The 14,508-nt window shown below is 36.7% G+C and overlaps 1 protein-coding gene across 1 annotated transcript in view; it reads left to right on the top strand.

Annotated features, from left to right (window-relative positions):
• KIF6 (kinesin family member 6) overlaps positions 1–14,508 on the top strand; it is a 175,774-nt gene that overhangs the window by 133,524 nt on the left and 27,742 nt on the right. The window contains exon 16 of the mRNA XM_026844613.1: positions 10,491–10,541. Within this exon, the coding sequence (XP_026700414.1) occupies positions 10,491–10,541 (51 nt within the window). The remainder of the gene's footprint in view (positions 1–10,490; positions 10,542–14,508) is intronic.

Below are 14,508 nucleotides of genomic sequence, written 5' to 3'. Positions count from 1 at the left end.
AGCTGAATGAGTGGCCCCAGAAAACTGATAGTAGGATGTGCAAAATGAAGGAAAAAGAGACAAGAATATAAGCTCTGTCATAATAGCCTGTAAAGCATTACTGTGCCTTTCTGAAGTCAAGAGAGACAATCCATCTTTGCGATATTTACTGTAGGCAGTGTAAACATTATCGGTCTAACTCTTGTCTCACTTCAGAGGTACACCTAGATTGATGGCAGCTGTAACAGAGCTGTCTGTTCAGGTACTGCTCCAGCATGCGTCACGCTTGGGCAATTGTTAGAGAATACAGAAGGGAAGATGCCATTGCTATGTCTCTGTCAGTCCTTAGTGGGCACGGGATTTGTCTTCTCTGCCCTGTTAGAGATGAGACTGACAAGAGAACCAGGCAGCCCTAGCAGCTTTCTGGCAGCCTTTCTCCTTTTTCTGTTCCTCCCTATAAAAGAGGATACCATCTTCGGTAATATAAAATCATCTTTGCAGCAGCACTCAGGAGACTTATTTTGGAAGGTACAAGTCTTTTGGCTTCAGGGGGCAATGCATATGTTTATGCCAATGCTAAATATTGTCCATTGTTTCGGAGTAGCTTACATATGTTTGTTTTTACTTTCAAACAATAGGCAATGCCCCTGGGTGACAGTGCATAGGCTGAATGGGTCCTCAGAATGAGAAAACACGATTTGTCATATGACTTACTCAGAAAATACCAAACTGAATTAATTCATTTGAACAGCTCTATTATGCTCCCCCGATGTGCTATTCTTTAAACAGAGGAACCTTATTAGTGTAACAGTCACTCCAGGCCTAAGATGTGAATGTTTTCTTTGGAGCTGTGTTGGAATCTACATATGTAGGAAACATTTTCATTTTCTAATTATTACAAATGATGTTCTGTTCTTTAGAAACAGAAGTATTTTCATGGGAAAAAGTTATGCTCAGGAAGAAATGAAGTAAACGCTTCTTAAATAAGGTTTTCGCTGTAACAAATAAAGCAAATGGACCAAGCTCATTAGATTTAAACAAGCTATGAACTTCCTTGGCTATAAACTTGGAAAAGTATCTCTCAGTAAGATTTTCTGCTTGTAGACAGTCTACCGAGTGAAAACAGGTAGTCATTGCTGGATTGCTACACTGCATTGTGCTGTTTTATTAGGCTAATAAGTCCTTAAGTCAGTCTATCAAATTTGTTCTTTTAAAGAAAAGATGCTAGATTATAGTTAATGCTATATGATAGGGGTTTTCTAAATCCTAGTCTTTCGTACAAAAGGTTTTCCTTGATCATGTCTCTAGTACTGGATGGCCTGAGATTTTATGAGTGAAGCATCAAACCTTCAAACTCTAGAGAAGTAGACCTTAGCTTATTCAGAGTAGCCCTGTCAAAGAATGATACCCCTTCATGAGCAGAAAAATAGAAATATGTTTTTCATAGGATCTTGTGGTTCATTTACACATCTGGACAGCATTCATACAGACTTGCAGTATAGGCATACATACTTACAGGTATTAACATACAATAGCTGCTTTTTTTTCTAAACAAACTCGTTCCTAAATCATGTAGGACTAGTGATGTCATGACAGCTGGTTGTGAATGTTGCAGGAGTGCAATTAACAGAGAATAGCTGTATTATGACAATGTTCTCATGCACTTTAGTTAAGGCTGAGGGAGGACCTCTGTTCATAGCTGACAACATCATTATGCCAGTTATTAGAATCAGGTTGCATTTTAAATTGCTGAGCAACTTAAGAAGCAGATTTAGGTTTATCCACAGCAGCAGATAGATACTGTATCCTTACAGGAAGCTATTTTAGGTTTTAATGAGATGTTAATATGTGTCTAACACTCAAAAAGTCATTTCTCAAAGGCTTGATATATATTTTACAAGTAAATAATCATTTAAAAATAAGTCATACACCCATTCTCATTCAGACCTTGTTTCCATCACCCTGAAACCTTGATATACCCTAAAAACATGGTAGAATATCCAAACCGCTCCAGCACCATGAGTTTTTTTGCATTTATTTGATTTTTTAATTTCATGTCATATTTGTCAGATTCCCAACATCAGCCAATGTCTCATCTGACCAGAAGTCACTCAGCAATATGAGCTGAGTTCCAGGGCAATTTCTTGGGTAAGATAGCAAAATTCTAAAAGGTTGTGAAACTGAATTATATAGTGAGGCCTGGAACTCTATACTTAACTTTCTGTTGGTCAGTCCTGGCCAGAAAAAATATCACAAAATTAAACTGGACATTAAATTGTTGCATAGAAATTAGAAAGCCATGAAGGCAGTAATAATAACCATGTCCATTTTATACTTGGATGTGTTCACTTTCTGTTTAAAATATTAAGTAAGACCAGTGTATTATTACCAGAAAACTTGTTGGGGATAAAATTCTTTGTCTTTGGCTTTTCCTGTTTGTGCTTTAAGATCCTTTATTTATTTTTTAAGCTTTTTAAATTTGGACATTAAAAAAAAAAAAGATGAGCTTATACAAAGCTGTTCTTCAGACCCTATTTTCCTTATTCTTTCTCTTCACATTAATTTCTCAGAAATAAACAAGAGATAATCTGCATTTTGTCATATGAGCCTCCAGAGCACTAAATTCACAAATTATGGTTCCTTATCCATATGGCACTGCTTTTCAGCCATGCTTTTTGGGCCAGCTTAATATTTAATTCATGAACAAACAGATGTGATAAACAACAGAGCAACAGTTTCCAGATGTGCATCATTTCTATCTCTTTTCCAGCATATGAGAAGAAGCTAGATGATACACAGAATATTTGTTACCTTTGGACAATACATAAAATAACACTTTGGCATCTAAGTTATAATTTAAATGAAATGTAAGCACCTAAATTCAGGAAAGCTATCTATGAAAAAAAACCCTATTCACTTTAATTCCTGAAATACAACAAACTGCCTTTGCTAGTGTATACAGAAGCAGTACTTTATTGACTGAGCTGCCTATCTCCTACCCATTGAGAATCCAGAAATGATGTGTCCTTTTCCTGAAGTCTTTTGGAGTGTGCTGGCTTGGCTAAAACTCCCTGGGCAGCATAGATTTCAACTTTAAAAAAATCCCAGCTGGGTAGTGACAGCCAGCCTTAGGATGATAGAATAAATGTCTGAGCATTTGTTTGAACATTCAAATTCAGAAAGCATCCAGGTTCTGAGTTCCAGTTTCAAGGAGATGTTGCACTGCAGTCCAGAGCCTTTAGTGCTTTCTGTTGTTTGTCCTAGATATCCCAGTATTGTGTGTGTGGACTGTTAGGAATTTATGGCACTAGTCACTTCCCATACTCTGCTTGTATGGAAAAGAGTCCTGCACCTTTGGGTGAATGGGAGCTGTGGTACATGCTAGCATTTCCCGCATTTAGCTGAATGGGACCTTGGGGAATACCTCAACAATTAAGGCCTATGCAGCCAATGACAGTCTGTCCTCTTAGAGGACAAGAGAGGTCCAGAATGCTGTCATCAGAAAATAAATTCAGTTTCTCTAGTTTTGCTGTATAGGCCTATCAAATATTTTTTTTTCCTGTAAGAGCTAGAAGGTATGGAAGACTTAGGAAAAAATATGGGATAAAGGGTGCTGTGGAAATGCAGGCCAGACAATGAACAGTTACAGCAATGCCCATCAACCATCAATCAGAAAGTGTAAGTAATCGTCTTGTGAGAAAAAAAAAAAACAAACAACTGTGATGCCATCTGGACAGAACTGACGAGAACATGTAGGAAATGGGGAGGACACTTAATAAGGAGGTTAGAAATAAATAAAAATAAATATGGAGGTTAGAAATAAATGCATAGAAATGAGGAAAGTGTTTAGAGGACTATATATTGAATAGCTCAAGGAATAATCAGTGAAGTCAAATATAGTGACATCCTATAGCAATGAGTGACAGAGACTGCTGTCTCATAAGCTTTCTGTCTGTAAATTTGATCATGCTTGAAGGTATTAAATGTGTCGATAAAAACTGTTACTGTCTCAGCTGAGTATGGCAAGGAAGGGAACATGCCCCAGTCAGATATGTAAAATAGTAATCTCAAAATGTACAGTATCCTACATCATAGTAAATTGTATGCATTTGAATCTGTGATATTTAAACTTCAAAAGAATTAGAGTATGTTGGGAAAATCGTGTATTTCCAAGCGTGTTTGTTCATGTGCTGAGTTTAGGCTGTGGTTTGCAACTATGGATTTGGTGTGGAAGTCAGGATTGTGCTTCCAATTCTGAACCTGTCCTCTTTCCTAGGATCTTTGAGTGATGAGTTCTACTAAATACTGTCAGTTCCCTTGCTCCCAGTGGTCTGCCCAGTCTCTTTTCTGGCAGTTACTGTCTCCAATCCTTCCCAGCACAGCTGACAAAAGACTGTTTACTAATAATTCAGACATTCCAGCTGACTCAATGATAGTGTCACAGATTAAATTGCCAGTATGCTTGCGCTGAGATGCTCAACTGTGATAGAGTAGCCAGAACACAGGCAGACATGTGCTTCTACCTGCCCTGCTGTGGGGGCAATAACCTTTGACAGCAAACCTTGGGAAGAAGGGGAGAGGAAAAAGGAGAAAGGAGATCCAGTAAAATCTTAAACCACTGCAGATGTTTCTTCAGTGAATAGAAGTCAGAAATCTGCTGCAGCAGGTTATACTTTACAATATGTTGCCTCAAGTATTGTTATTAATATATTTTAAGGCTGATGAGGGCTGTATTTCATACCTTGAAAAATGTGTATGGTATAGTCAGGAGGCTCTGAGTGCTGTAATAGTGTTTTTTTCTTTCCTGATGACTCCAAGGGCTTTCTGAAAGTTAGGACTTGTCAGATTACGTGGAGATTTGGCCAGCTCTATCCTGAAATAAAGCATTTGCATCAGAAATAGTGTTGAACCAAGTTACTAGTGCAGACTACTTTGCCCCTGCACTTTGTCCTAATAGAGCTGATTGACATCAGAGAAAGACAACGATTTCAAAGAAGAGTCAGAATTTGCCCCGTATTTGCCCTTTCTCTGAGTCAGTTTGTCTGCTCTTAATGCTGCAGGAGTTTGAGTTAGAATAGAATTTTATTTTTTTTATTCCATGCCTTTTTGTGTCCGATACTTTTTATCATAGGTTGTGTTCTCATGAAATTTCAGCAGCAGATTTTCAAAAGTATGTAACACATCTGGTGAGATTTCCAATAACTATCTCTTTGAATATTCTCCATTTGAGAAATTACTCCATTTGAATATCTTAATTGGGTTCAATGTCTCCTACTTTCGGAAATCCTTTGTAAGCTGTTACAACTCTGACCTCAAGCTCAGTTAAAAATGTATGTCTAAAGGGCTCATGAAAGTTATGTGATTACCCTCCTCTCTGTCTCTAAAAGCCTATCTCAGTGATTATTTGCTGAGTATCCAGCTTTAATTTGTGCTCATTCAGCAGGACTCCTTATCTGACTCAAGTGGATGCACGCAACTTTATGAATCAAATTTAATAGACCCAGAGTTTTAAGTAGGTCTTCATAGTTGGGTGATAGCTGAGTCCAAATGCATATGTAGGGACACTGCATTACAAACAACAATCCTGCTTATTTCCTGTCATGGTTTAACCCTGGCTGGCAACCACCCAGCCACTCGCTCACTCTCCCCTAGTGGGATTGGGGACAGAATCAGAAGGATAAAAGTGAGAAAACTAGTGGGTTGAGATAAAGACACTTTAATAGGTAAAGCAAAAGCTGCGTGTGCAAGCAAAGTAAAACAAGGAATTGCTTCACCCCTTCCCATCAACAGCCAGCTGTTCAGCCATCCCCAGGAAAGCAGAGTCCCATCACTCCTAATGGTGACTTGGGAAGACAAATGCCATCACTCTGAATGTCCCCTTCTCCTTCTTGTTCCCACCAGCTTTTTTTTTGCTAAGCATGATATTATATGGTATGGAGTATCCCTTTGGTCAGTTAGAATTAACTGCCCCAGCTGTGTCCCATTGCAACTTCTTGTGCAAACAGAAAAAAAAATGATCTAAAACTTAGACCATATAACATTATTAGGAACCCAAAATGCCCTGGAGAGTGAGTTCCAGGAACTGGAGGTTCCCTGAATGCAGAAGAGGATGTTTTGCTAGATATTTTAAGTAACACTGAAAATATTTTAAAGATGAAGAAAGAAAGAGATACAACATCCTAGCTGAGGTGTGAAGGTTTCAGGATCTCCTGGATGGAAGGTCTTCTTAAGCTAAACACAGGCTTGGAAAATGCAAAATAATAGAAAAGTATTAAAAGATAACAAGAGATGAGAGGTTATTGATGAAGGCTCCAGTCAATTAGTAAGTCAGAAGAGACCCTGCATCAAGTTAAAGGTCTATCCACATCAATAACAACAAATATTCTCAACGGGAAGGAGTTAAGATTGTATGTGTACTCTTAGCTTGTCCAATATTTTCATCCTTTAAGTTAGCAGTCTTTGAAACCTTGTAATAGTAAGTATGAAAGGTCTGATAAAATGTAAGAAGCTTTAAAACCTGTAATATGGACTCAAACAAAACCAAAACACTTTTTTAAATCAATATTTTTTTTTAATTGTAACAGTCATTGTAACTGTACTGCCCTGAAGCATATGTGGTATTGTCAAAGCATTCATTGTCTGTAATAAATTGGAAGATAATTTCAGCTCCTTGAAACAGTCTAGAAGAACACAAAGACAGGAAGTTGAAGGACAGCCATACTACTCAAGTTATGGATTCTGTCATATTTAGTCAGCATACAGGATACTTTCCTCTGCTTTACATCAGTCTTAATTAGTCTTCTCTATTCCAATTTGTCTTCTCCATTTCCCTCCTTGCTTTTGTCTGCTGTCACAAGGCTGAAGTTCTGTGTTACCAGCTCATCTCTTTTCCATACCTAAAGATGGTACATGTGTCCAGAAACACAGGCCAAAACCAACAGATTTATCACAGCCTTAATGACAGCTGGCTGCATGCTGAGTGAATTCTTAAATTCCCCAAAACTACTTTTTTGCCAAAGCATGTGGAGTTACAGCATTCAACATTTTATTGAGACTGTTATCTCCAAATGAAGAATGACTCCATGGAAAAAATTATTTGGTATCAAATGCAGACCTATTTTTAGCTTCTTTGGTGAAGCTTCAGAAAACATAATTAGCCATATGTTGAAAGATGTTCTCCAAGTCTTAAACTCAACTTTTGCAAACCACATTTAAGCACTACCTTGTCCACAACTTTACACTGTTGGGATCAGAAGACACGAGGGGTTTTTATGAGAATCTGATTCTTCATATTTCTTTGGGTAAATATTTGTGTTTATGAAGGTTGTAGAACTGGCAGTACTAAAGACTTAATTCTTCCATTTGTTTATATGGGAAGGTCTGTGCAGGCAACAGTACTGGAAACATCCTCTACTTCTGTCACTTATGAACTTCAAGCCTTGCATTGGGGTGATGGTGTTCACAGAGGCGGAAAAGTAGAGCAGGTCAGAAACATTCATTCTCCCCCACAAGTATTTGTAGTGAAAACAGAACAAGATTACTTTAATCAAAAACACGCACAGAAAATGTTAAGGTTTTGTCAAAAATCAGAGTTTCTACATGAAAACCAGGGTTTTTTTCCAAAGGAAATCTAAATAAACTGTCAAATTTCAAATTGGATTAAAACAAATTGAAAGATTAAATCATATCTGGCTAAGTCTTTGTATGGACTTATAGTCAGGTGCCTCGTGATTCCACCATGTCCTCTGGACCAGAATTCCTGTTTGAGCTACTTTTCCTGTAATACAATTACAGTTTCTCCTCAGGAAGTTTTCTGCAAAATGAGGTTCAGTTTTTGCTGCCCTGGAAAGGCAGTTTGGACTATATGAATTGGATAAATGTCACCTTTCTATTTCTATTCATAGAAGAAAACTCTTTTTCTTTAAAATGGTAAGACTGGATTTTCATTTTTCTAGCCAAAGAAGGGCTTTTTGGTTTCTCTCTGATTACAGCTGGTTGGTTCCAACTTCTTATTCTTTCATAAAGCTGCCAAATAGAAGAAGGATGAGATTTCTTACAACATCATGGTCTGTGTAATGGATGAAGCAAAAGTGTACAAAGGCTAGAACGAAGGGAGAGAGGAATATTTGGGACAGTTCCACAATGCTGGCTGGCCTAACAAAGCTTGCAATAAAAGTAGGGCTTATGCAGCCTCTGTGCTCTCTATTCCAGCTGTACTGAGAGTAAATTCTAGGTAATTGAAAGTCAAGCCCCTTGGCTATAATAATTTAAAAACTAGTCCCCATGTTCTTGTGTTTCCACATATTTGTATTGATTGCAAGCTGTTATCTCTCTGTTCAATCTTACTTTCATTGACTCATTTGGCTTGCCTTTCTTCAGTTGACCTCATTGCCACTTGAAATGCAAAACATTTAGACTGTTGAGGATCTGTTTCTAGCAAGATTAAAGAAAGAGAAATAATGCTACTAAAACCATGTATTAGCAGGATTGAGAACTCGTATGTCACCTTTATTTTCAATTGGTTCTTGATGAACATCATATTCTCACTACTAGAACCATTTTTTCAGATGACAGCAGCATTGGCTTTTGCAGCTCACAGTGCTTAAGAAAGGGACTTTCTGAGTCCTTACACGAAAATAAATGGATAGATGGCTTTCTGAGGCATCTAAATTAATGGTAATACAGTAAGATGAATCTCAAGGTTACTACAAATTGTTTCATAAGTCTCTCATGGCTCAATACTGAGTGAGTACCATCACCCTGTGTGATACAGTACAATAGAATACAAGGATCTAAATATCTAGAATAGTAAAAAGCAATTTGAGGGAAAAAATGGGATGTTTAATCACATTTCACTGAGTATTGACATCAGCTGAGTTGCTTTATAAAGCTTTCAAAGCACAAGTAGCATGAGTGTTGATCATTTAACTGGGCTTTAAAAATTATTAATCAAGGGGTCTTTGTCTATAGTTACGGAAATCAGTAGCTTGCTTGACTGAATGACTTTTTTGGTTGAATGTTAGTACAGCTCAGACGAAGGATTTATTTGGTACAGCTGGGGTAGGTGAATTAGTTCTTTCACTTAACTTGTTTCTTTGTAGCTGAAGGCTTTTCTTAATTTCACAGATAACTTTAAGTACAGAAGAATTCATTGGTTTAAATAGAAATAATTGAAAAGAGTAAAACTTCCCATGCAGAAAAATAAGAACCTGCAATATCTTATCAACAAGGAGTAGGTAGGGTGTCTTGTTTTGTTTTGTTGTTTAAAAATATTCAAAACAGCATAATTTGGCTGTTATACTAGAGTGTATTGCATATTATACCTTTTCTACAATGATACTAAATACTTAAGAACTATTCTTATAACTCCCAAATAAGTTTAATTTCTCATGGTTCTTTGGTGATCATAGAACAGTCTAATGCTCATGACCTGTGAGTTTAAATGGTTTTCCACATGCTTCACTTAAACATTTGGCAGCTTTTAATGACTTAATTTGCTCTGATTAGCTTACTCTAGAAATCTTCACTTGTAAGCAAAAGGATATTTTTAATTCAGAATGCATGTTAATATAATATACACAATCACACGTCTGGGGGAAAAAGTGATTTCTGCATGGATTTTTTTTTCTTTCACTGGTATCCAGATGTACATTTTAGTAAAGATTGTCAATGAGTTGCTGCTTAGAAATCATTTTCATTTGAAAACTTGAAAGGCATAATCCCATCCTCCCTCAGAACACATATACTGATGAAATTGCACATTTAGGATTGTGGTTTTCCTTTACTGGTTCCACTAATATCTATGAATAATGGCTTCCCATGTGGTAATCTAATTATGGGTTGAAATAATTGGTGAACTGGAACACTGTCATAGATCAAGGAGGAAATTAATAACAGAAGGGTAAAGGTGAATTATATGGGTCATGGGAGCCTAACTAGGAATAATGAGATAATGAAATAAAAGAAAAATTTTGATTGAAGACCAATGACATCTACATAGTGAGTTCTGTTGAGTAGTAGAACTTGCAGAAGCTCTAGCACACGGGATATTTAAAACTGAGCTGGATGAACAGGAAAAAATGGACTGTAGGGAACCAGTTCTTCACTGCCAAAGAGGTGGACTGGATGACCTAATATCTCATTTCCACTGCTAGCGCCTCTAAGTCTGTTTGAACGAGTACTTGGAATTCTGTGTGTCTTCTAGCCTCATTTGGACTTCTTTTGTATCTAGCAACAGGAGATCGTTATCCTGTGAAAGTGCTTCACAGTCTTTCTTACTCAACAGTCTTTCTTACTCGACAAAGTTAAATCTTAGGATATGCAGAGCCAAATTGTGCCTACTTGTTTACTTGCGGTAGTGAGAAGGAAAGAGCTCGGAAAACTATTTGTCCTATGGATCACAAAACAATCCCCAGCAGCACAGGAGTTTTCAAATGGTGGTAAATAAGCAATGAATTCTTTGATTTTTGACGTTTTGAATTCTGACTATTCTCATTTTGTGTCTTTTACAGACCATCTGAAAGGCAAGATAACACAGAGGCGCATTCAGAGGGCAGCTCTAGGTAAGAGTAAATTTCAGATACAATAGGATGCTATGGGGGCAACAAGCTCTCTCCCAGGGCTGAATCTGCTTGTAAGGCAGGTTTTATTTTCTATGACAGTTTCTGCCACAATATTTCTACAATAGTCCACACCATAAAGAACATGGACTCAGTGAACTTTGGCAGAGATTTGGCTCAAAAGGCATATGATTTTATGTGTGGTGAGAAAAACAGCACAAAAGTCTTATAGGTTTGGGTGTTTGGTACTGGCTTGCTTTCTTTTCAGGGTGACAAAAATGAGAACAGAGACATCTAAGCTCTCCTCATTCTTAGGTGTTTTTGTTTTTTTTTTTTCTTTCCGGTGACTCTAACTTGAATTCCCATTGATTTGTCCTGAGAATAAGCTTCTGGCTATGTTGCCACAATCTGTCTAACATCCTTTTTAATTTTTCTCATTCCAAGAGGGACTGAAGGCATATACAGGTCATTTCTTTTGCATCTAGTTATAGAAGTTGAGAAGTTATTTCTTGCAGTTTCTGTTGACACAGCTGTGAAGCTAAAAGTGTCTGTGTAAGTTGTTCACATAAGTGTAAAGTCATCCAAATTTGGTTTAAGATGCTTTAAACTGACTCCACTGACTTTGTACAGAAACAGCCTAGGAGTGTTCATATGAGAATTCCACTTTTGGGACAGTAAACTTCAGCTAAAATGTGACAGAAAACTGCTGGGGCAATAACAGTTCAAGACCCTCTCACTTAGATCCATAGAAGATTCCCAAAATCTGACTTCATGGACCTTCTTCACATAAAAGATGGAGCTAACTCAGACCAGATTGCAGTTGATGGTTTTATTTCTATGTATATACATAACACAGGGAACAATACTTGCTTCTTAATAAGAGAGAAGAAATTTGGGGGCTTTCTTCTCTCCCAAAATCAAGGAAAATAAATTACTGCAGATTAGCAAACTAATTTTCCCTTTCTCTTTTTAATTTAGCCATGCATCTCAGCTTTGTTAATGATGTTATTTTATATCTTTATGCTTTTTTCTTTAATAATCAGCACTGAAAATTAATGCTGTCCATATCAATAAAGCCCAGGAGTTAAACTGTATATTTTGATCATTATGAGAAGGGGAAATGGAGCTGCTGATCTCTTCTCCTTGGTATCCAGCAGTAAGACACCTGGGAATGGTTCAAAGATTCATCAGGGGAGGTTCAGACTTGATATTGGGAAATGTTTCTTTACCAAGAAGATGGTCAAACACTGGAACCAGCTTCCTAGAGAGGTGGTCAATGTCCCATGCCTGACAGTGTTTAAGAAGCATTTGAACAATGCCCTTAGTAATATGCTTTAACTTTTGGTCAGCCCTGAAGTGGTCAGGCAGTTGGACTAGGTGATCATTGTAGGTCCTTTCCAACTGTGCTGTGCTGTTCTGTTCTATTCTATTCTATTCTATTCTATTCTATTCTATTCTATTCTATTCTATTCTATTCTATTCTATTCTATTCTATTCTATTCTATTCTATTCTATTCTATTCTATTCTATTCTATTCTATTCTATTCCATTCCATTCCATTCCATTCCATTCCATTCCATTCCATTCCATTCCATTCTATTCATTTCTATTCTATTCCTATTTCTATTCTATTCCTATTTCTATTCTATTCCTATTTCTATTCTATTCCTATTTCTATTCTATTCTCTGAAATTCAATCTAAAGGTGGTATCTTCAGTATAACATGGAATTCTTTCTTTAATTCACTCCAGGTTTTAATACTGTCTATTTACTAATTTCATGCCACTAAGAAGTTATGTCAAGATGACTAATAGCAATGCTGTTTATGAGAATTCCTTATTCAGTGTTCCAAAAAATGAAGTGATGTATTCTGACTGTATGTTTCAATCTGCATGATAACATCTGGAATTGTAAACTGTTTTCTTACTACATAAAAAATTGTGTTGTAAATTCTGTTTTCAAAAACTAACCTGATTTTCATAAAATAGGTAAGCATAATTTTTTCAGACAATTTTAGACATTCACATTTTCATGTCCTTACATTCACATTGCAAATATTCTATTACTATTCCACAACATAGCAAGCAACCGTTATGTTTTTGCCTTTTGTTTTGAGCATTGATATCTGCTTATCATCACTAAGTCTGGACTGCACAAATTATTTTCCAGACTTTTTTTTTTCCTCTTTCGTTATTCTTTTAAATACTCTAGTGTTTTGACAATATTTATTCTATGAGTTGGGGAGTATATTTGCCTGCCTGCCTTTTTGGATGAATGTTCTTCCAAGGAGTAACAGGTGTTAAGTCTCGCAGGATCTTCTTGATGACCAGAATGTCATCAAGATATTTTTAAATGAAAACTGCATGGTAAAATGTCTAATTAAGAGTCTGTTGAAATCCCAACATGAAATAAAACACACCATTGTTTCAATTAGAAACTCAGTTAACATCTTCCAGCTGCCTCTTTTTTTTTTCTTCACTTAAAGCATTTTATGGTTAAAACTCTTCAATAAGCTATTCTAGTTGGATTTTAAACAGTGTAGATCTGTTTCCCTCATGGCTGTGCTTAAGATGTGGATTTCTTGTTGAAGGAAAACTCTACTACTTAGCCCATTGTTCTTAGCTATCTCTTTTAAAACACCACATGCTGGGAGTTAACAAAGGACACAAATAGATGGGAGATTTCATTGGAGGCTTCTTTGAAGGTTTCAAGGGAGTGCTTTATGTTTTTCAGTACACAACCAGAAACATAGAATACTTAGCGTAAAATTGCAAGGATTCACTCTCAGTGTGACTTTCATCTTTATTAATCATAAGAATACCTTATTATGCAAATAATTTCTTTTAATTCAGTCAGATCTTTCAGAGTAACACAACTGCATTTTTAGGCAGGATTTAAAATTCCTTTTGCATGCTTAACTGCATTTTTTAGGCAGTATTTAAAATTAAATAACATGCACACTGTTGAAGTATTGACAGAACAAAAACACTGGGTCACCAGTGTGCTGGAGGGAAAAGATGGAAGAGTGGAAAGAAAAGCTTTCCCTGAGGTTTACAATGTCATAGAAGAAAAGTACATGTTTTATATAATTTTAATGAAGCATTATCTTAAACAAGCATTATCTTTAAACTAGCATTTATGTAAAATACAGGACCTGATTCTTCATTGTCTTATTCCAGATTTGCATTGATAGAACATCATTACCAACAATCAGGCTAATGTAGTATTATTCACCAGCACTGGGGAAAGGCTGAATCCTAAATTGGGCCTGCGTGATGACATAGGAAATCCTATGACATATTGTAATGGGTAGATGCTTCTATAGGGATGCTGTCATGCTAGTAAAGGCATGTTTTGTGCAATAACTTCCCATAATAGAAGCAACTGTACTGAGACTTGCACGGTTTTGCCTACTCAACTACATCTTGAGTAGAATCCTCTGTTGGGTCAGCTCTGAAAGTTATGGAGTACCCTTGAACATACTCCTGACAGATCTGTCCATACTAGCAGAAATGTTTAGTAAATCTACAAGTCCCCCAGGCTGTTCAGTCAGCTTCAAACAGATCCTAACAAAGCTTCATACACAGAAGGATTATTCATTATGTGCCATCTGAAACATGTCTTCTAAATTAATATGAACTGTAATGTCTGTGGGCCAGTGGTGCAGCATCTTCAGCACAGCATGCCCCTCATTATCAATAATTGCAGTTACTTTATCAGTTTAGTTCAAATGCAGTTTGGCAGCTTTCCATTTCAAATATTTTTCTTATTCATTTTGTTCTCTTTGAGCCTCCCTTCTCTTTTTATGCAAGTTTCAAAATCTGGGCTATTAGCAACCTATCAGTTATTTTGAGATTCTCCTGAAAATATCAAGAGATGGCAAAACCCTCCTGCTTACGGGGAGGTTTGTTGGGACAAAATTAATCTCTCTCTTTCTGTCCAACTCCATTGTCTCTGCAGAGCTATTTGA

This window comes from Athene cunicularia, assembly GCF_003259725.1.
Source record: "Athene cunicularia isolate RWA chromosome 3 unlocalized genomic scaffold, athCun1 chr3_part1, whole genome shotgun sequence".
Taxonomy (NCBI): Eukaryota; Metazoa; Chordata; class Aves; order Strigiformes; family Strigidae; genus Athene; species Athene cunicularia.
Note: the sequence above shows the minus strand (reverse complement) of the source record. Positions and strands in the feature narration are given on the sequence as shown.